At 43.2% G+C, this 23533-nt stretch overlaps 1 protein-coding gene across 1 annotated transcript in view; it reads right to left on the bottom strand.

Annotated features, from left to right (window-relative positions):
* Nucleotides 1-1086: 1086 nt before the first annotated feature.
* PDS5A (PDS5 cohesin associated factor A) overlaps nucleotides 1087-23533 on the bottom strand; it is a 72310-nt gene continuing 49863 nt past the window's right edge. Inside the window, 10 exon segments of the mRNA XM_018564803.1 lie at nucleotides 1087-2284; nucleotides 3691-3835; nucleotides 8667-9013; nucleotides 11995-12097; nucleotides 12570-12706; nucleotides 13097-13159; nucleotides 15306-15425; nucleotides 17308-17440; nucleotides 18502-18616; nucleotides 18814-19018. Coding sequence (XP_018420305.1) covers nucleotides 2249-2284; nucleotides 3691-3835; nucleotides 8667-9013; nucleotides 11995-12097; nucleotides 12570-12706; nucleotides 13097-13159; nucleotides 15306-15425; nucleotides 17308-17440; nucleotides 18502-18616; nucleotides 18814-19018 — 1404 coding nt within the window. The 3' untranslated portion in view covers nucleotides 1087-2248.

The following is a 23533-nucleotide window of genomic DNA, read 5'->3' on the forward strand; positions in this document are numbered from 1 at the left end:
GGCTTGCGGGCCAATCAGAATGCCGGGCGCTGCATCATTACACGGCACCCGGATTTGCAAGCTTCCTGACCAATCGGGAAGCCGGGCAGCGCGTCATTGCACGCTACCCGGCTTCCTGATTGGCCGGGAAGTCGGCTCCATGTTCTCTCATCACAAGTGACGAGAGAGCATGGAGCCGTTTCCTGGCCAATCAGGATGCGCTGCCCGGCTTCCTGATACAGGAAGTACTCGTGCTAGGTATCGGAGCATTTGGGCGAGTACGAGTACTCACCCCAATACTTGGTATCGGCACGATACTAGTATCGGTACATCCCTACTTCTGTTACTGAGCAATAAAAACATACCACCAGGGGTGTAACTAGAAATCACGGGGCCCCATAGCAAAATTTTGTAAGGGGCCCTGTGATTTCTGTGGAGAGGAACGCACTGCTGCACAGATTACGGACAGTGATCTGAACAGCGGCGTGTTCGTCTTCAGCCGCCAGCAGAGGATCCCATAGCGACCCGCACGGCATCTGGCCAGGCCCCATAGTGGCCGCCTGGGTCGCTATGGTGATTGTTACGCCACTGCATACCACCAGTCACAGGTTCCTTTTAAACTGTGATAGTTGTTCTATCTCTGGACCGTTTCTGGTAAAATATAAGCTTGAGTTCCAAGATCAGCACACCAGCTGCAGCAGTTACAAAGGGGATATTATTCTCCCTTTCAGATTTTAATTTACGCCAAGCAAAAGAGCGAGAATGCCCCAATGTTGCAAAGGACCTCCTCACCCACCTGCTGGATCAGGTAGTGCTCAAAATGCCCTGCCCCATCACATATCCTCAGCCTACAGAGGTACTGTAAATGCCTTGTGACATCATAGGCAGAGAATTGTGGCCATGACTTAAAGATTATAAAGCCTGAGAACAGAATTAACCTTACCGGCCCTATAAATTCCTGCAATAGTATATACTGGTAAAATAAAGGGCTCTGTTGTCTAAATCAGAGAAACAATTTCTAGTGATCAAACTTCACTTTAAAGAAAGTAGACAGGACTGTGGTGAGGATGAAAAGAGAAAGTAAAATGGAAAAAAATGGAGACAACATGACACCTAGAAGCATTTATTGTATGCAACAAAACTTAAATATGACCATGTGTACATACAAGGTGCATAGGCAGCACTGGGCACACACATTTAAGTGTCCACTATTTCATCGACAAATGCAGAGTGCACACCTATTAACCTAAAAAAAAAAAAATTATAATTCCAAGATGAACGAGAGACATGAACTTTAAGAACAGCAAAACCTCTAAAAATCGAAGCATCAGCATTTCTGAATTTTCTTTATAAAGCTGCCTAACTTGACTATTTCTGGAAAAAAATGGTTTCTTATTTTACAGTTAAAAATCTGTCAAACAACGGTATAAAATCAAACGCCGGACTGTCTTGCTATCCAGTACAGTATTCCAACATGAGTTTGAGTAAAAGGGCTTTATGATAGTGATATATGGTAAAAAAAAAAAAAAAGCACAAACATTATTATGTACACATATCCCATATTATATTAACTCAGAAGGAAATATTTAATGTTGCTCTGTGAAATGTTGCTTTTGGAACCAAAATAATTCAGCTCCCCCATTTGTGCAGAGGAATAGAAAGAAAAACACAAGAGATTGATAATCTCAAAGTATGGAGTTGTTAGGAAAAAAAACTGTACAATTAATTCTATTTAAAAAGTAGACTTGCAGCACAATTTTACATAAGACAATAACCAATAGATGAATGCAACATTCCTTCAACAAGCTTTTTTTTCCCCTTGTCCCTGGCCGCAGCCATGTCTCTATGTACACTAGCAGAATACACTTTAAAATCTGCCAAGTAGGAGTCTATGTGCATGGAAAAATGATGAGACCTAAGTTGGTTGTAGACTCTCATCCTGGAACGGTACACCTCTGTCAGAGATTAAGAAAAACAAAAACCCAGCACAGTCTGGTAACCAAGGAGGCCCACTAAGCATGGATTGTAATGTGGGAAGTCCTATTCTTTGCTCCATACAACCAGAGTGTAATTTTATTACATGGAAATGAAACCGTATCTTGAAGAATTCGGTAAGCTTGTGATCACAAGTTTTTCACAGGTGACTTTTTTTGCAATTTTATGTATTTTTGATAAAAGTAAAAAGTTTCTGATGTATAAGCAAGTTCATCTTCCGAATAGAAAAAATGGAATAAGCCTTGAAAGGTGGCGCGTGCCTGCTTATAGACGCTTATTTCTTTCTCTTGTGCGGCACTTTTCTTTTTACCTGGGGAAATATAATAGACCATGCTTAGTAATGACGTGTTTCTTGTACAACAAAGTGCAATGCTATTATGTTTTGCTCAGTGCAGGGGAGAGTACAAAACCTGAATGATTTAATTAGCCCAACCCACCCCACTTTAAAATCCTACCGCATATCAATGTTGGTGTTTGTCTACCCATGTCTATATCTGCCTGGGAAATGTATTATTATAAGTCCAACTATTAACATGTTGCCGTAAAGAGCCACATTGGACTCAAATGTCCTGGAGTCATGTTTGTGGTAATGGCTTCAAGTGTATTTCCACTATTGGAGGCAAGATGGGGTAGCACGTGCTTTTATATTTGTATGCTATGTGAATGAGAAACATGCTAGTGTTTTTGTTTTTAATTGCACAGTACATGCTCTATTCTGAAAAACAAAAATGTTATGTATTGAGTTTTGCACTGGAATGCAAGGGGGGTGGGCTGACTAATGGTAACGTAATTAACCCTGTCTGTACTGGGCTGGCAGATCTCATCAGCTGCAAACAAGGTCTGTCGTAACAAAGGGTTAAATACCCACAGGCACTGTGGTTGATTTATTAAAGGCAAATAGGCTGTTCACTTTGCAGGGGAATTTTCCCATAGCTTAGTGAATGTAGTGAAACTTTACTTTGCAAAGAATACCCAATCATAAGCAAGGAAAATTACAAACAAATTAATGTTTTTGCTTGTTCATGACTGGATGATGAAAGTCGGCAGAGCTTCACCTCATTCAGTAAGCCAATGGTAACTTCTCCTGCAAAGTGCAAATTCCCTTGCCAATGGGTCAGTTTACCTTTAGTAAATCAACCTTATTGCATGTAAAAAAAAAAAAAAAGAGAAAGATCAGAGTGATCTAGTAACTTGTAAATTGAGGCAGAAAGTGATAGTAAATCCAAAATATTAGAGTTGAGGATATTCGTATCAGAAACATCCGAAGACTAGAAAAAAATATTGGTTACCTATACTCTAGCAGCCTGGCTTTAACGTCCATACAATGTCTAAGAGGCAGTGCCCAACAAAGGAATCACTGGGTCTCTGAGGAAAGATTGGAGCAGGGCTTCTGATCAATGACTAGGCTGCATTGCATTGTTTAGAAGCAATGAATTGTTTAGAAGCTGAATAATTATTTGCCAGTGGTTTCTGTACACATTGGCAGTCGTGTGTGGTTTATATAACTTACAACTATTTGTCTCATAAAATATTACTCCAGTCACAACACTCCGATGTCACTGCATGTCTCTGCCCCTTAATGTAATAATAGTATGGGAAAAGCCTCTGAATATTAGAGATTTGGGTTGTTCCTCACATATATCAGTGTTACACTGCATAAACACAAGAGTTAAAAGCTGAACACATTAACACTCTAAAGAATCTACATAACTGCACCTGTAAGTAACCTGCCACCTCTAGCTGTGGTTCTTCTGTTTCCTGGCTGCTGGGGAATGCATTAATTACATCTGCACCATTAGAAACCTCTCCCGAGCTGGAATCTAACTCCAAAAGAGAATCTCCTTCACTGCCCAGGATCATGCTGCTGGAAGAAGTGTAACATTTAAGAGTGAAAATATTGCTTCCATTGGACACAAGCAGTAAACACAAACCTGCTTGGTTGCAAGGTTGAAAATAAGCCATGTGGTCAGTCAGGTTTGTGACCTGACTGTTCTAATCTCATCACATTTACACATAACAATGCTTCTAGAATGTGCAGTAATGCATTATTATACATAAACTCTATAAAAGTATAAAGGTGTGTGCAAAAGTACTGTGCACTTTCTTTGATTTCTGTACTTCACTAACATGACTGCTGAAAGATCAATTTGGGATCAATGGTTTTTTACTATAAATAAAATAGGCAGCGGTGTTATTTATGTTCCTACATCATATTCTTCCCATTTACATGCATTAAAAGGTGTAGGAGGCTGTGAACAGGAGAGAGTAACACTAGCGTAAGCAGAGAGAGCATTGCTCCTTCATAACTTGAGCATCAGCAGAATTGAACTTAAAGATGAAAGAATTGTAATGGCAACACATGGTAATAGATAGTAAACAGTTTTTCTATCTGCATCACAAGGCACTGAACAATTTACAATGTTTCTTTTAACCTTCCCATGCACATAGATAAGTCTGTGAAAACAGGTTACACTAGCACATATGAGGTAACGCAGGGGTGCCCACAATTTTTGTGTTAAGATCTACTTTTCAAATGACGAGCTACATGAGATCTACCAACAACAACAAAAAACTCCCTTGCTCTCTCTCCTGGCTGTCTTTCCTCTCTCTCTCCTGGATGTCTCTCCTTGCTCATCCTCCTGGGGCTGTCTTTCCTCTCTCCCTCCTGGCTGTCTCTCCTTGCTCATCCTCCTGGCTGTCTCTCCTTGCTCATCCTCCTGGCTGTCTCTCCTTACTCTCTCCTAGCTGTCATTCCTCAATTTTTCTCCTGGCTGTCTTTTTTTGCTCTCTTGGCTGTCTCTCCATGTTCTCTCCCCTGGCTGTCTCTCACCGCTCTCTCTCCCGGCTCACCTTGCTGTATTTTGCAACAGGCTGTGTAAACTAATATTCTTTGATGTAATACATAGCACTTCAACCACCAGTATCCACCAGAAAGGTGTCAGGGAGCTTGGCTCAGCAGACTCAGGCTAATAGGTAATCATGTGTGCACAGCTAAATAAAGATACCAAAATGGAATAAAGGGGCCGCCATTCACACCCTTCGTGATCTACCAGCATCAGCTTTGAGAGCTAGCGGTAGATCGCGATCTACCTAATGGGCACCCCTGAGGTAACGTGTTAAAAAAATAAATAAATAATCAGACAACTCATCTCTAAAATTAAAAAGGAAATCGAAAAAAATAGGACTTTTGACTTACCAGTAAAATCTGTTCCTTGGAGTACATTAGAGGATGCAGGCAGATTCAGAGACAACTGGGTAATATGCAGGTTTTACCAGGCAATTGGATGCTGCGAGAACCCTCATATAATCCCTCCCACTCCCAGAAAACATCAGATTTTTTTTTAGCAAGCAATAGAGGACACAGAGGGGAGTGTGCTCCATCTTGTACTGCACGCAAGTCAAAAATCCTATTTCCTTTATGGTACAGTACAGGACACAGGGAGAATGAGAGATTGAGATATCCAAAAGTGATAGAGGAATGGGCAATACAGCAAACCACCACCAATAGCCCACATAATAGAAACAAGGGGAAACCACAACTGATACAGTCTGTAGCACCTTACAGCTGAAATTTGCATTAGCAGAGGCCCAAACAACCATCTGGTAAAACTTGGCAAACATATGAACATAAGACCAGGTGTCGGCCTTACAAATCTCCAGCACAGATGCCTGAAGCTGAAAAGCCTGAGGGGCACCAACACATCCAGTAGTTTGCCTTCACAAGAAAGGGAGGAGCCCTAGATTTAGCAGCAGAGAGCCTCCCACGAGGTCCTTCAGGAAGGACAAAGACTGGACAACAACCTGTCTAATCCACCAAGAAATGGAACGAAAAGCAGCAAGCTTCCTGTGAGGTCCTTCAGCAAGGACAAAGATTGTCTGAATGAAGCTCCAGCCGAGATATAAACTCGGATGGCTCGCACCAATCCAAGAAGTGAAGAGAAACCGCCCTAAGAAGTTTCGGAGCAGGAAAAAAGGACAATGTCCTGATTAATATAAAATGAGGACACCACCTTAGGGGGGGGGGGAGAGAAGGACCCCTAGACCTTTGCTGATTCATCTGAACATAGAATGGTTCCTTGCACAATAGTGCAGACGAAGGTAATAAAAGGTAAGGTGGTTTTATTAAAGTACCAGCCTGTGATCCCATGGCATCATTGCAGGGCCCCTAGGAGAAGCCACAGGAACGACCCCTGTATAAAAGATCTTATCAAGGAACGATGACCAAACTGGATTTTTGACCCTTAAGCGAACTCAGAACCAAGTGTTGAACCAACCGGAGTTGGAGTCCAAAATATGTCCCACAGAGAATTTGAGGATGAAACTTAAGCTGTTCACGCCAGGCAAAGTAAGCCCCACAGCTGCGATGGTACACCTTGTGAGAGATGGACTTCATGAACTTTACGAGTGTAGCAATAACTTTGTCAGACAGACCTCTCTTCCTCAGGACATGGGCTTCAAACAACAAAGTGGTCAAAGCCAGGGACAAGAAGCAGGATGGAGTAGCACACTTCGAGACAGAAGATCCGGGCACAGCCACGGGGAGCCTGTGTAACAGTCTTCTGTGCCAGATGGGGGCCAAAAAGATGACGGATCCCTGGACTTGGCTACAAATTTGACCAGTTTGTTGTTTAATCTGGATGCCAGGAGATGCACTTGCAGCATTCACCAGCACAGCAAAACTCATTAAAAACTCTGGGAAGTATGGACCATTCCCAGCCGCTAACTGAAAAAGTTTGCTTGCCAATTGGAATGTGCACACTGCATGACTTCTGGTTCCTCCTTGATGATTGATGTATGCCACTACTGTTGTGTTGTCGGACTGAACCCTTGAAAGGGACATTCTCAGTGCTGGCAGGAGTGTTGAATTGCGCTTAGCTCTAGAGCATTGATGCGCTGTCTGGTCTCCCCTCTGGTTCTTCTCCACTGTATGGCCAGGGATTTTTTAAAAGAGAACTATGGGGTAACCTTTTTATCTCCACAGTTCTCTTTAGGGTCACGGGAGGACAGATACTAATGTCCTCCTGTGACCCAAAACTCAGTATATAGTGGGCTATTGCCCAATATATGCTGATAGCGCCGCAGCTGGGACAGATTCCGACAATACTGTTGAGATACACCCAGCTGGCTGATTGAACAGTGGGGCTCTGCCTATCTGGAGGCAGAGCCAGCTATGCTCGCCCCCTCCTGTCAGCGCTGGAGGGGGCAATCCCTGCGGGGAGTGATGACTGACAGTCACCACACTCTGCAGGGAGACGATTGGGAAGTGAGCAAGCAGCGGTATGTTTTCTCTCACTTCCCGATCAACAGTGCCGACGTGTCACAGTTTCATTGTCACACGTCAGCTCTAACTATTACACTCACCTCATAGTACATCTTTAAGGCAATTGATTGCCTCATCTACCTCCGCCACCCCCTACAGGGTATTGCTCGGCAAACATTTTTAAAAGGAGTGAATATTTAATCAGGGCATTTCCAATCCACACAGAGAGACACGGGATCACACCAATGCTGGATTCAGTGCCCACAACAACATTACAAGTTGACACCACATCTTCCAATCCAGCGGGATCTGGGTGTAGTCTCTGAAACTGGGACACTGATATGGCAAGCTGTGAAGTTGCCACTATAGCTGAACAAAGTCAGAGGAAACTTGATTGAAGAATCAGCGAAAATAAGGTAAACATATTTCCCTGACATAAGTCACTTGCAGAAAACTATTTCTGGGAGTGGGAGGGGTTATATGAGGGTCCTCACAGCTCTGGCTAGTGTCCAATCACTGTATACCTGCATATTGCACACAGTCTCTGAATATTCCTGTGTCCTGTACGATCAAGAAATATAAACAATGCATAGATATTAAATCATGCATTCAGCAATCATCCAGAAAATCAGCATTACTGCAGTAAAGAAGCTGACCGATCCACAATCCTCCACTCACCTCTCTCCCTCTCCGATTCGGCTGCATGTCTCCTGGCATCCTCACGTCCAATGTAAGTCAATGGACTTGTATTAAACGCAAGGACGTCAACGGAGCTTAGAGCGGTGCGGCCCGGGAGAGAATAGGCTGCGGGGACTGGTTTAGCAGGCAGGCTGGACCAAGAGAATATATATATTTATTTTTTTATTTTAGCCCCTAGATCAAAACAAGCGCTTAACCATTGCATTGTGGGGGTAGCTCCACTGCAAGGGTTAATTTGTAATTTACCCAAATTCGTCTTTAATAATCATATTTATGCTGTATAAAGGTTTATTTTGCATTATTAGGAATAGCTATATCGGATCTTGTCCATGTGAGTGAGAGCAGGAAGAGGATTGGTCAAATGATATTAACTGGTTGTAACAAAGGACAAAAACATGGAAAATGAAAAGGCATATGTTAGGTCCATTTACCTTTCTGTGACAGGAGGTAATAAAATTGGTGTGTTTCCAATTTGTTGCACTACAGCACTGATGTGGGAAAGAGTGAACCATGCTGTTTGAAGATCATAGATATATTAAAGACTTAGGAGATACTTATTTTTTTTTTTTTACACACTTATCCACTATATACGGTGAGGGTCTATGAGGGAGGGTTGTGAACGATTCATTCTATACATGGTATAGGTAGGTGTATGCACTTTTTGAAGATAGCTGTGTGTTTGTTTAGTTTTTAGCGCTAAAGATTTTGATGCAATTGTTATCACATAGCTCACCTTTGTAAATCAATCTGCCTTTGTGCTGTCTTTTTGGCTGCTTGATCGTGTTTTGGTACTTTCGCATTGCTGGCCTCGATTCCTGCTGAGCTGTCTTGATTGGCTGATGCTCTCTTGCGCCCTCTTCCCGACGGCTTGCTTGAGTCATCTTTTGCTGCGCTACCCTGAGATGCAGACTTTGGAGGCCGCCCCCTTCTTGGCTTTGGTGGTGGTGCCTGGATTACATCATCTGGTTTTTTCTCTTCGGAATCTTTCTGAATATTTTCTGAACCTGGTGATGGTGCTGATCTTTTTTTAACCCGCTCTGAACCAGGGTTAGGTGTTGTAGACTGATCTGAATTCACCTCCTAAAAAGGAAGACTGCTAGTAAAAACTTTGTTTCAAAACCATAAAAAACTGTTTCTTTAAATCGAACTTCAGGGCAAAAAGCTATACACCATTGAAATACATAAATGGGAGCGGTTTTACCTGCCAAAGAATTGATATTTCTGTCCATACAGTTCTGTGATATAGACCAGTGGTTCTCAACCTGTGTAACCTCAGGACCCGTATTTGTTCTTGGTCATTAAGTCGCGACCCAAGTCGCACTGCAATGGAACGCACGGCATTAGGGTACCACGCGTTCCAGTGCGGCCATTCAAACTGCGGGTGGGAGGCGAGTTTGGGATACCATTCAAATGGATGGCAACACAACACACCTCCCACACCAGAATGCACGGTAGGTGCAATTGCGTACAGTGCATTAATCTCACGGGACTGCGTGATTAACGCACTGTACTAATGTGAACGGGCCCTCAAAAACACTGACATACATACACACAACCACAAACACATTTACACACACGGTGAAAAAATGTGTACTTTAAAAAAAAATGTTAAGGTCCACCCATTCTCCCTACCTTACAAGAACTGGAGTGGATCCTCAGCCTGGGGTCCAGTGTGGGCTGTTGTGCTGTGATGGAGCTCCTTCCATATGTGCATTGCTTGTACATCTCACTTGCATGCCCTGTAGAGCTGTCGGGAGCCAGAATGTGATGTCACTCCGGTCCAGGGACCTCTATAGGACACGTGAGTGAGCTGTAAGCAATGCATGCATGGATGGTGCTCCCTCGTGGCCATAGCCCCATCCCACCTCAAGCTAACACTCGACAGCTGGCAGCATAATTTGAATGGCTGCTTGGCGCGAGAACTGACAGTGCTACGCTAGGGGGAGGCTGAGCAGCCTCTTACCTAGAAAAGTGGAAGGCACGCGGCGACCCATTGAACGAGGGTTCGCTACCCACTTTTGGGTCACGACCCACCAGTTGAGAACCAAGGATATAGACTATCCCATAGAAAGCACAGCCAGCATGGTGACCGGACTTTTTTCTACTGCAGTTAAAGAACTCCTCCATTAAAAATGTTATCAACCCTTGCAGTTGGGGCTTCCCCCACACTGCAAGGGTTAGGTGCTTTAAAAAAAAAAAAAAAAGGTTATACTCCCCAGATCTCGAAGATCCGTGACCACTAAAGCATGTTGCCTCCTCTGCTGCACAGATGGACTGCTCCTCTGCATCTTCACGTCTATAAACAGTCTATGCACAGTGTATAGAGCATGAGGACACCACGATCCTTAGACTTCTGCAGCAGAAGGGGAGAGATGCTTGAGACACCAGTCTAAGAACAAGCCAGCTTGGATTGTCTGGCGAGTAACTTTTTTTTTTATCACTTACAAACAAGCACTTAACCCCTGCAGTGCACGGGTAGCCCCCACTGCAAGGGTTAATAAAAACATTTTCCTGGAATTCTTAAGCACTGTAGCTACGTCATCTAACCCAAGCCTGTTGCAAAGCTAGACCAGCTAGAGCAAAAGAGGCCTTGAAAAGGGCTTCTAAACTTTTGCCCACCCGGGTCCTTGAGGACAGGAACATCCTCAACAGGGACCATGAGAGTAGGGCTGCAGCTAACGATTATTTTCATAATCGATTAGTTAAGAGTCTACAACGGGAAACACCTACTTTTTGGGGTTTTTTTTTTGCAATGTCTCCAGTCTCCACTGTAGAGTATTACGGGACAAAACTTGGTGGAGATGAAGTTTCTCAGGATGAGGTCAGTCGTTGTACAAAAGTGTGCTCCATAAGCAAGTGTACAGGGAAGATCTTAGCTAAATTGGGCATCTTTAGTGTCACCATACAGACCTTCGACTGAGTGGACACAGGTGTTTCCAGTGCCAAGCACATGTCCACTGCGTCGATGAGGACCAAGATGGTGTCCTTAAGCTTAGGAGAGATGGGGCCTGAATGAAAGGCTTTCTGAAAAGAATTATAGATACCCGTCTCTCCTGCGCCCTATGTTGCTGCAGCAACGAGGAGAAGTTGTCCACTGAAGACTTCAGAAACAAACATGTCCAGCGCGTTCACGCTAACAACTTATTTCAATTTCAATACCCTCTCCCCCCGACGCTCACCATTAAAAGGTGCTGACCAGGAAGTATTGTACTGGCACTACTTACTAATAGCTGATCACCGTAATAAGCCTAGGGGGTTAAGTGCACACTATAATCCAACTGATTCTCACTTACAAAACATTGTAAAGGCTGCATCTGGGAACAGTGGAATGCTGGTCGGGAGTGGAGCTAACTTGGCAGTGGTTAGATTGCTAACCACTGCCAAGATACAGTGATATCCTATGTTACATAGAAAACTTCCATGCAATCTTCTGCATAACTTCGCTATAATGTCAAACCCAACATTTACTCCACAACATGCACATAGAAAAACAGAATAAAATCGTAAAGGAAAACATCCCACACACAAAACTTTACCATAAAACAGCCTTCACCCACTTAAAAATGAACCCCTCATGAAGGGGCGCCGTCTATACAAACTATTACCTGAAAGGGCAAGGTCACACCCCTCAGTTACCAAGAAGAGAAAGACTACTAAAACATTAAGTAAAGGTATATGCAATATACTAACCACATTCACATGTGTAGCTAAAAATTTCCCTCATGGGTAAGAAAAAAAAGTACATCTTGCTTTATAGAAGATGATGTAGACTTGTACAAGTCGACTGCTTTAAGCATCTTAAATGCAGTTCAAGAGCAGATCAACGGCTGGTAAAATGCACCTGTCAATGAACTCTGAATGATCTGACAAGTGTCTCAAACTGATGCCATTGCACAAGTCCAAAGCCCATCAACACAGGCCCCTACAAAGCTTTAGCTGGAATTTTAGGCTGCCTGACATAGTATACAAGCTATTAATATAGGTTAATCTATTACAGATGAAGCACAGCAGATATAACACTTATAACAAAATAAAAGTAGTAAATGGAGATAATGATCTACCTTTGTCTTTACAGAGTCAGCTTTGACTGGAGTTACAGGGAGTCGGACAGGATTCTCTTCATTTTCACTGACCCCAGTTTCAGACACCTCAGAAATCTGATCCCTACAGTCAAACAAATGACAAAACTCTTAAAAAAATGATTTGAAACTTTGGGTCTCATATCTAATCTAGAAATAAGTAGTTTCCTAGAAAATTTATCTAGTCCTGCTGGAAAACTTAAGCCAGACAAGCCTGGTTAATTAAGTGTTGGGGTTTATATCAGAACTGCTTTTTCCCTCCATTCAAGATAACAGGAATGCAGAAGCAGCTTGATGCAGCTTAAAAGAAGGTCAAGCGCAGCTCCGAAGCTTCTAAGAAACTCTGAGGAGTCTCAAACTAAACTCAAATGCATGGTAAATACATCTGAACGCACACCTCGCAGGTGGTCCTGGTTTAATATTGGGGAATCATTGGTAATTGGGCAGTTTCACCTAACGCTTTATTCCTAAAGGCTGGTCATTTGGGGCCATCATCTAATATCTACTGGCAGTCCAGTAGTAAAGCACAAGAAAAAGAACAACAGGTTAGAATTTACCTTTGTCGTACAGAGTCAGATTCAGAAATCACGCTGGTGTTACATCCACTGTCTGATCCTGTACCTCTGTGGTAAGGCCGCTTGCCAGTGGCTGATAAAGGCTTGTTTAGAGCACCGAGAACGGAAGTTGGCTTTGGCTAGAAAAGCAAAACTTTGTTAGGCAAACAGCTCATCTTTCATACACATCGGAAAAAGAAATTTTTACGAAAAACAGAATAATATCTTAAAAGGAAAACATCCCACACACAAAATGATAAAGTGAACGCCTCAGTGGACATAGTGACATTAGATTTATACATAATTTTTTTTTTACCTCCTAAAAAGAACCCACCTATTAGAATGAAATAGAAACACCAGCAAAACATCCATCTTGATTTACAGGCATTCAAATCCTGGATGTACTGCTTATGCTTCCAGTTATTCATCATGTTGAACTTTCATCGTGCCCTACATATTTTAATGACTATAGAGGTGCATTTAAGTTTGTGCTTTCTACATGTGCGTGAAGGCCAGCTTTACATGTTTACCTTTCCTGTTAGTAGATGAACCCTCGTCTCCTCAGATATGTAGCTCTTGTCGTTGATAAATTCCTTAAAAAAAAAAGATTAAAAAAATGTGAACGATTTGGATTTTTGTACTTTGTGTAGAATCCCCTAATGAGCAGACCATTGAATATCAATTTTGGGAGGTGCAGAGTTTGAGCTGGGTCAATGTAAATAAAACGTACCTTCTATTTTCATTCTATTTACTATCGTTATATTGTCTGTACAAGTAACACCATACAAGTAACGCAAAAATCCTGTTTTCTTGATCATACATCACAGAACACAGGAAGTTAATTTCTGGGAGCAAAGCAGTCCAACAGAACGGGCGGGCAACAAAGCAAACAGCTTACAGATCCGTGAGAGAACACAACTACCTCCAACAAGGAATAACATAATGGACCCACAAGTTAGAGGACTCCCTGGAGAACTCTGCAGCCAAAGCTTGCATCTGCAGGTCTGAATGTCCACCCGGGAAGACTTGTAAAAAATGTGAATAGTAGGACCAGGTGGCAGCTTTACAGATTTCGGATACCCAAGCCTGATTTTGGAAGCCCACAGAAGCACTAATTATTTTAGTAGAGTGAGCCTTAACCAGGGGAAAATGTAACCTTCAACTCATTGGCTGGTTAAAGTGGACCATTAACCCCTTTCACCTAAAATCACAGCAGCATACAGCTCTGCAGGCGGACATGAAATCTTAAATTCATTAGACATATTTTTTTTACTTACAATTTCTTTTTTCCCCCCACTTCCTGGTCTACCTTGGCACAAATTATGCAATATGCCCAAACATTGCATCCTAGGAAGGTTGCATCAGCAGAGCATTGCAAGGCATTTGCCTCCCCTGAGATAATGTGCATGGTCACATGTCCTAGTAATGTGTGCCAGAGTTCCAGGAAGTAAAGGGAGATCTAGTAACCTGCACTTAATTAAAATGGCAGAAGACTGGGGAAGAAAATAAAAAAAGTATGCAAAAAAGTCTGCGATTATCTAGAAGTATCTGTTTGTAGATTGTCATTACTAAACATTTCTAAAGTTGTGTGTTATTTGGAAGATATGGGTAAAGTTTCTCTGAAAGACACATGGTACCAAGCATAGCCTAAATGGGAGGGCAACAAACTGGCGGTGTTGCATGCCCACTGCAGAGCACAGGTAACGCAGGTGGGCAGGAAACATGGGGATGTGCAAATAGGTGTCCCAGATGTTCACAGGGGCCAGGAAATGACCCAGATGAAGGGATACAATGACAGTGTGCATAGATTCCAAACAAAACTTTTGGACCCAAAAGAAACCCCTTTAAGGGTCTTCAGAACAATAACAGGGCAAACCCCACGTTTCACTTTGGAACAGGTTGTAGTAGTAATGCATGCATCTTCCTTGCAGTGGGGTCTGAGCACAGTCCACTAAGGCTCTGCCGAGGAAATAACTGATCTAATAGTTGCTGTTAGGTGCTGCATCGGGTGTGAGCAGCTTAGGAAAACTTGCTAGAGTCTTGAGCAGAAAAAGGATGCGTTTTTCTCAGAGCAGAGAGAAGGCATTCATCACTCAAGGACACCAACAAAAACCTGAGGCATGATGGGAGTGGCAGGGATTATACAGGGCTGTCCGTTCAGCTTTGTTTTGCCAGTGCCCAGTCACCAGAAGGTAGCTGCATAATCCATTAGTTTCAGAATTAACTCCGTGTTCTGTGATGCATGTTATACCACCACAGTTGCTCAGATCAGCAATAGTTTTCCTTGGCCATGAAAACAGGCTAATCCAAAAGCAATCTATTTAGAAGCAGTTCTCCTGTTTTTCCTTATGGCATCCATCAAAAAACTCAATTGCAACTGGTTTGAGAGTTGATCCTATGTTTTCTTGCCAGGTGCCTCTGTAAAAAGGCAGCTCAATGGACTTGTACTATCTGCTTTGAGGTGCCTCTGTTAAAAGGCAGCTCAATAAACCGTACCATTTGCTTTTAGAGAGATCTGCCCCACAGAGTCCAGTCAAAGCGGTAGTGATTGGTCAGTGATTGCTACTGAAAGCTGTGACTGGTCGCAGGACTCCATAACACAGAGCTTTAAAACAAAGCTTGTATATTTCAAAATAATATAGCTAAAAAAGGCATAAAAAAAATCTATTTAAGGATAAACAGTCTAGGTTTATACATGCCTCATTGAAAACAAATATAAAACATACCAGAAAATATTACCTTATCAGGTGGAGTAAAAAACCTAGCTGGCAACATTGGTTCCTTAGGCGACTCTAGAAGCATTGTTGTAATTTTGCTGTTCATAACACAGAGAGCCACATCACAGACTGTGTACAATTTCTAAGAAGAAGCCAGAACACAACGCTGTTTGTAAAATTCATAATTCAACACCACTTGTTTCAGTGTAACACTCTGAATACATACTCTTGATCAATACGAAATATTCTGGTATACAAATACTACACAGACACAGGAGCAAACAAAATAAAAACAGAAGCATTCAAAGACAAACATACCTGCATGGGTATGCTGCCACACTGTCAATAAGATTTGATAGATTTTACGTTTAGCCAGGTATGCTTTGCATGCCAATTTACTTAACACCTAAACTATTCAGGAGTATGAACATACGAGGGGAATGTATCAAAAACTGGAGCAGACAAAAACTGGAGCAGCTGTGCTCAGCAACCAATCTGCTTCTCTCTTCAGTTAGGATTTGAAAATGAAAGAGTTGCCGATTGGTTGCCATGCACAGCTGCTCCAGTTTTGATAAATTCCCCTCACTGTCTAACAGCCACTGGATGGTGCTCCCACTCTATTCATGTTTCTCTGGCCAATGTTATCACCCTAGGATGCGTGCTCCTGCTGGGACTACATGATGTGCATCTGCACAGTCAGTCTACCTATGAGATTCATTTAAAAGTGTTTAACCCCTTACTGACCATAGTATGTCATTGGCAGCGGACCCGTTTAAACAGGTACTCAGGTTACAATTGTAAAGCCAGCTGTAGGCTTTACAATAGAAGCGATTCTGGCGACTCAGCTGCTGCCAGATCGCTTCTACGAGCCGGTAACTTTTTGGGTTTGATAAAGAGTTGCCCCAATATCGTGCAACATAAAAATGTGCAACTGCCATTTTATTCTAGTGTCTTGGCTTTTAAGAAAATATTAAATATCTGGGGGTTTTAAGTAATTTTCAGGCCTAAAATGTGGATTATATTGTGTGTGCAAAAAAAAAAAAAAAAAGAAAAAGGCCTTGGCAGTGAAAGGATCCTTTAGGGCAGAGGTGTAAAACTCAAATACACAGTGGGCCAAAATTTAAAAAATGCTCCAAGTCGAGGGCCGGGTTGGTTCAGTGTTTATAGAAAACAATACAGCGGCCTATACAGTATAACACAGAGGCCTATACAGTATATCACACGGTATAACACAGCGGCCTATACAGTATATCACACGGTATAATACGGCGGCCTATACAGTATATCACACGGTATAATACGGCGGCCTATACAGTATATCACACGGTATAATACGGCGGCCTATACAGTATATCACACGGTATAATACGGCGGCCTATACAGTATATCACACGGTATAATACGGCGGCCTATACAGTATATCACACGGTATAATACGGCGGCCTATACAGTATATCACACGGTATAATACGGCGGCCTATACAGTATATTACACGGTATAATACGGCGGCCTATACAGTATATCACACGGTATAATACGGCGGCCTATACAGTATATCACACGGTATAATACGGCGGCCTATACAGTATATCACACGGTATAATACGGCGGCCTATACAGTATATTACGGCGGCCTATACAGTATATCATACAGTATAATACAGCTTGGCTAATGCCTTTTAAATACCTTTTGATAAAATAATTTTAGTGATATTTTTAAGTATAAGGTGCAGAATTAAGGTGCAGAATCATGGCAAACTGCACTCATTCAATAGATCTATTCCGATAGGGGACACAGAAGAGGACATGCACAGTACCTCACTACCATTCCATGCCCCTGCAGCACAGAGCAAAGAATTTGCACAAACACTATCAACTATTTGCTTCTTGAATGTCAGTAGCAAGCCAATGCTCGCCTTCTGAATTATACCCTTCCCAGACATTTTATAGAAAACTGCAAACATTTGACACCTACGCACACAATATTCTAAAATTATAGAGATAAAATGTTGATAATACATACTTCGTTAGCCTTGGGATCATCTGGTGCTTGAGCATCCCGAGTTTGTTTAATGCTCTCACACATTTTCTTCATGAACATATGACTATTATTTTCATTCTTAGACATTAAAACTTCAAGCATAAACCAAAGGCACCTGTATCGGGAAATAATGCATTGGTAAGAATCTATGACAATTGAAACAAAGGACAATTTATACCATGCACAACACTGAATACATGTTCTACTATGAAACAAACACTGAACCAAAGTCTGGGGTGCAGTGCCAAGCTTGTCACATGCATGACATAATCCTTTTCTCCAGGGCCCACTTGAGAACACCGCTTGACAGACAGAAAGCACGTATCCTTTAGGCCAGCCCGCTCGAGGCTATATCCCTTCCCTCCTCAAACCTGCTCATTGTAGCATGCGTTTCAAAAAGAGAGAATAGCAAAGAGGGAGCTGTGTTCTCAAAAGATTTTAAGAAAATAAATTTACAGTGAGCACAAACATCCCATTTCGTCAATCATCCATTGAAGGACACAGAGTAAGGAACCTATCGATATCTAAGAGTAGTCTAAACTGAGGGCCAGGTACACGCAAACATCACGGGCCAAACAAGAATGGTTCAAAACAAAAAGGAAACAAAGAACTTTAATCAGCTGCTTGCAGAACCTTTTGATCAAAAAATAGCAGCTGCAGAAATATCAACCTTTCAATATTTAGAGGTACACTTGGAAGACCAGGTTGCAGGCCGGGTGATAAAGGACCCAGGAAACACTCCCTGCTCTAGTGGAGTGTGCTATCACATGAAAAGGAGACACTATCTAGCAATTCATATGCATGCCTGTTGCTTTTGCTAAGAAATAACTGATCTGGAAGCTATAGAACCTCTTTTAGGACCTTCTGGGAAGCAGATACAGAAAGGTAAACCCAGATGGCCATCACCACATCTATGAAGAGATTTCTCCTTAGGTTGAACTGCTGCTGAACACAGGAAAAATAAAACAATATCCTTATTGGGGTGAAAGTATCCACTTGGCGCAGGCCGCAAGTGGCCAGCGGGGCGGTACTTTGAGACCTCTGGTCTAGACACATCTCCTCAGTCATCAGCTTTCAGGAATATAGTCCAAAACCCATATACATTTTTAGACTAAACGCAGAAGCATAAATGTAATTTAAGTTTAGGACAGCCTTGCCCATAAAGAATACTCTTACTCTTTGATATCACGAAGTTGGTCAATATCCTGAGGTTTTGTAAAATCTGGATCATGAGCCAGGAGATGAATCATGTACGGTACAACATATTCTGGCAGTAAGGATAACAGCTTATCTGTAGAGACAATATCAAAGTAACAAATCAAGTGAAATAAAGTTCATTTTTTGCAATGTATCAACTTCACAATTAAAGGAGATAAAAAAAAAAGGATCTGCATGCAAATAAAAAGCATTTGGAGAAGACTCTACGCCAAGTAAAATGTGACACATTTATGACTATTATACGTGTGTAAAAGCTGAGGTGAAACATACCGTTTGATACTGGATTCTGCTTTATGTATTCCCGTCGTATGGTGATGTTCTTAAGTAAGCACTGTCTTGCATGAGCTCTTCTTTCTTTTACCGGGTCCTTGGCACACAGGGCAAAGATAGCCATATACTCAAGTGGAAGCTGCAGCTTCACCAAAGCCTTGTGCAACTTCTGAGCAAAGATCTGTCGCACCTGGTAGCATTCATCCTACAGCAAGCACAAAAGAGAACTCAGATTGCAGCACATAACTCTACGCTGGCCTTCCAGTGATGGATTTAATGCTGAACTCCGAAAAAAATTTATCTTGCAAACCACTCAAGTGACTGAGTATACTATGGGCAGACGCATGACTTAATCTTCCCTTATCCATTCACAGAATGCCTTTGTATTCTGTGGAAAAATGAATTGACGATGAGGGAAGAAAAAGGAGTGGGGTATACAACTGGTAGATCTGTTGTCCGCACACCCTTCTGCTTCAGGATATCCTCTTTATTTGAATTCCTTTATCATGACATGTGAATGCAATGTTTCGGAGCCTCACAGGACCCCTTCGTCAGGCAAAGTGTCTGACGGAGGGGTCTTGTGAGGCTCAGAAAAGTTGCATTCGCATGCCATGCTAAAGGAATACGAAGATGACATTCCGAAGCATAATGGTGAGCGGACAACATATCTTCTAGATTGTATACTGTGGTGCCATCCACCAGTTGTTCCAGCACCTGTTGTTTTCTGGGGTACAACGGTACAGTGTGCGAATGGGGATATTACAAAGGGTATACCACTGGAGCCCTTCACTGCTACGGGTGTTGCACTCATCCTTGTAGTGCCAGAAATAGCGTGCTCTGTTTAGTATCTTGCTTTAATCAAGGTATAATTTCTAACAATAACTAGCAGCCATCCAGCCAGAACAACTGGTACTAGAAGATGCCTGAAACTTGTCAGAGCTAAATCAGAGAATAATGAGACACTGTTTTGTGGTGATAAGGAAAATCAGAGTGAGGGGAAACCGATTGCATTTTTAAATTATGCAAAGATAATTCAAATTGGTAGCATTTGGGAGTCCAAGAGATAAGTACACCTTCTGTAGTAATCCAGCATATAATAGATGAGTGTACAGAGTATGTAGTGTACGGCACAGTGTACAGGGCTAGAATATGTGGTGCACAGCACAGGGTACAGGGCTAGAATATGTGGTGCACAGCACAGGTAACAACACAGGAAAACCCCACCATTCATCCCAATGCATTAAGCACACACCACCATGCACACCTATACATTTAGCATTTACACCATTGCATCTCATTCCCCAGATTCTTGATGGCTTGAGGCTCCACCCATGTACTACACATCACTTCCCTAACCCTCTACAAATATTAACCACATCAACACTAAACTGCCATAGGGCTACTTCTCACTCACACTGGCTTCCATAGTTTTGTCTGCAAAATAACTACAGGATTTTCTTGCACAAAAAAGTACAATTCCGAGCAGTTGGAAGAACTATGGCTATATACTCTATATGGAGCTGTATATTTTAGGTTCAGATGTGTTTACAGAGTAATTCCACGCAAGAGAATTCAATAAGTGTGGAAATAATAACATACATCAACACGGCAGCTATGCAAAAAAAAAGTAAAATCTTTTGAGTACAGAACAGAACACAGGCTACTTTAATAGAATGTGGATTATATGTTACTACGTTCAGGTGAAGGGACACTTGCAGACAGAACTGTGAACAGGGTGGCCTATGAGTAGCCAAGGCTGAGATTATGCCATTGATAGTACGCAAGGCCAAGCGCTGGTCTACACGAGATTCACATAACAGGTCTCTCTTTATGGAGACATCAGGAGTCTCCAAGACCCCTAATGTCACCTGGGGAACCGCCAAGGAAGCTGAAGCAGAGATCTGCTTCAGCAGTTTCTCAGCGGCATCCGTTGCCGGAGTGACACTGAAAGGGGAAGTGATGTAATATACATCACTTTCTGCATTCGGGGACAGCAGAGGAGATCAAAGGGAGATTGTGTACTGATCCCCCTGTAACAGACACCCGCAGCTAGTACAAGAAATCTAGAGACACCTGATCGCTTGAATGTAAAACAGCCATCCCTGGCTGTTTACATTGCCAACAGTTTCCCACTCGTGTGCGCGCTGAGTGCCGCATACGAGCGGGGGAGGGGCAGGGCGTCTTAGAGAACTATGAGGCAAGTGATTTTCACCCAACCTCATAGTTCGAGCCGACGTGTGAAAATGAAACCATCACACGTCAGCTCAAAAGATCGGGAAGTGAGCGAACACATACCGTAACTCGCTCACTTCTTGATCATCTACCTGCAGAGAGCCGTGACTGTCACTCATGGCTCCCTGCAGGGATTCCCCCCCCCCATCCTCCAGCGCTGACTAGCGGAATGAACAGGAGAGAGGGCGGGTACAGCTGGCTCTGCCTCTAGATAGGCAGAGCCAGCTGTCATTCACGCAGCTGGGTGGATCTCGACAGTAATGTCGGAATCCGTCCCGGCTGCAGCGGTCTCAGTATACCGTGAGCTGTAGCTCGCAATATACTGAACTTTGGGTCAAGGGAGGACGCTAGTTTATGTCCTCCCATGACCCTGAGGAGAACAATGGGGAAAAACAACACTTACTCCATAGTTCTCCTTTAAGACGCCCTCCTGCTCCTATAAGGCTGCCGTCCAGCCATTCACGGCAAGTGGTTAAAAGGACGCAAAGAGGACATGCCTGGCATTCCCCACCGGTGACAGAGTTCCATTAAGATGCTAGGTGGAGAAACCAAACCCTGAATGCAAGATCTGGCACCTGAGGAAGTCCGCTTGCCAATTGCCTATTCCGGGAATGTGGACAAGGCCTTAATATTTCCTTTTTGGCCCAGGCAAAAAGTCCGCTTTCTTTTTGGCTGCCCTGCTTCTGGTACTGCCCTGACAATTGATGCAAGCCACTGCCATAGCGTTGTCCAACTGAATCCTTGTCTGCTGTCCATGAAGATTCCCTTGCTGACCAAGTCCCTGGGACCGTTTCCATCCCAAGAACTGCTCCCCAGGACAATATCCGCTGTTAACACTGTCCAAGCCAGCAGGAGAAGATACTTCCCTGCCTCCAGTGCACGGCTGATCAGCCAGCAGGTCAAAGAGATCCTGGTTTCAGTGGCTAGGCAGATGGTGCAAATCTGGAAACTGGGGGAACTACTCCCATGCAGCCAGATGATGAGCTGAAGGGGCCCTGAGTAGAAATGGGCAAACATCACAGCCTAGAAGGAGGCCACCACTAAGCGCAGAACTCACCTGCAAAACCAGACCAAAGTTGCTCCTTGGAGTGGAGGGTCAGAACCTTTTCCCTGGGAAGAAAAACCAGGGCCTGGGCCACATCCAAAACTAGGCCTAGGTACTCCAAGCAAATGTTTGGATCCAATGGAGATTTTTGTGGATGGAAGGTCCACCGGAAACATCTGGATCTGTTGCTCCCACAGAAGGAGATCGTCCAGAAAACCCACATGTGGATTACCCGAGATCGCAGCAATGCAAGAACCAGGGTCAGTACCTTGGTAAAGGTCTGGGGGGAGGGGACAAGGCGTAGACAGGTCAAAGGGAAGAGCCGCTAACTGGAAATGCAGCTCCATCGCAAAGCGTTATAAAAGCTAATGAGAAGGGAAAATGTGGACATGCAGATATACATCAAAAAATAATTCCATGCTGAAATTTTGGTATTGAGAACCTTTAAATCCAGGGAGGGACAAACGTTTAATTGGGCTTGGATAAAACCCCTGGAACCATTCCTCCTGGGAAACCGAAGCAATCACTCTCAAGGAGAGCGGACTCACAGTCTCCTTAAAAATTAGGGGAAGTTTGAAAGCATAAAGCACTGAAATTCCAGTCTATATCCCTAGGATACTATGTCCATGACCAAAAGGTCCTGTAAACATGTGGCCGAAAAAGCCAACAGACAGTGCCCCCCACTTTGAGTGGGCTTGGTGCCAGGTTTTGGTGTCCAGGATTTGACAGAACTGCATGGAGTGCTTTGCCTTGGAAGTAGAAGCCAGAGAAGGACACAGGGATCTTTTTCAGGAGCCTTGAGCAGTTGACTTGTTTGCAGGGACCTTTGCTGTCTCCTTGGTACTCTTCCCAACAGTGACTTCTTTAACCACTTCAGGCCCGCCCACCGTCAAAATACGTCCTGGTCCTGAAGCGGTTATACCAAGAACACATTTTTGGTATCATTTTAAAAAGCGGGCAGTTGCTGTTTAGATATAAGCGCCGGATCGCTTGTGCGGTGGAATGTGTGCCCCCCAGCTACCCCGGGCTCTGCACAGAGGATCTCCCCTCACAGATCAGAGGGAGATCCGCAAGCTTCTAGTCGATTTCTCCTCCGATCACTGGACCCGGAGGTGATGTGTATTAGCTGCTTTCTAGCCAAAAATGCAGATTATTTTCATCTGTTTGCAAATATTCTGAAACTGCTCTGGACAGCAAGTAGTTAATAAAGGTGCCCGGAGACTTACCAGAGTCCCATCAAATGGGAGGAATTCTAGCCATTTCTAGCAGACTGAGACCAGCATTCAAGCCACAAGATCCAGCACATCTGGAATGACAGAGTCAGGCAAGAACTTGGTGCAAGAAACCTACAAAGCTGTCAATGCAGTAGGCATAAGGCAACTAGAAGGAGCTGCAGCTTCTAAACTAATGGATCTGTAAGGATCAATCCCAAGCCAATTGCCA

Source organism: Nanorana parkeri, unplaced genomic scaffold, assembly GCF_000935625.1.
Source record: "Nanorana parkeri isolate BGI_ZX_2015 unplaced genomic scaffold, ASM93562v1 scaffold24, whole genome shotgun sequence".
NCBI classification, from domain to species: Eukaryota; Metazoa; Chordata; class Amphibia; order Anura; family Dicroglossidae; genus Nanorana; species Nanorana parkeri.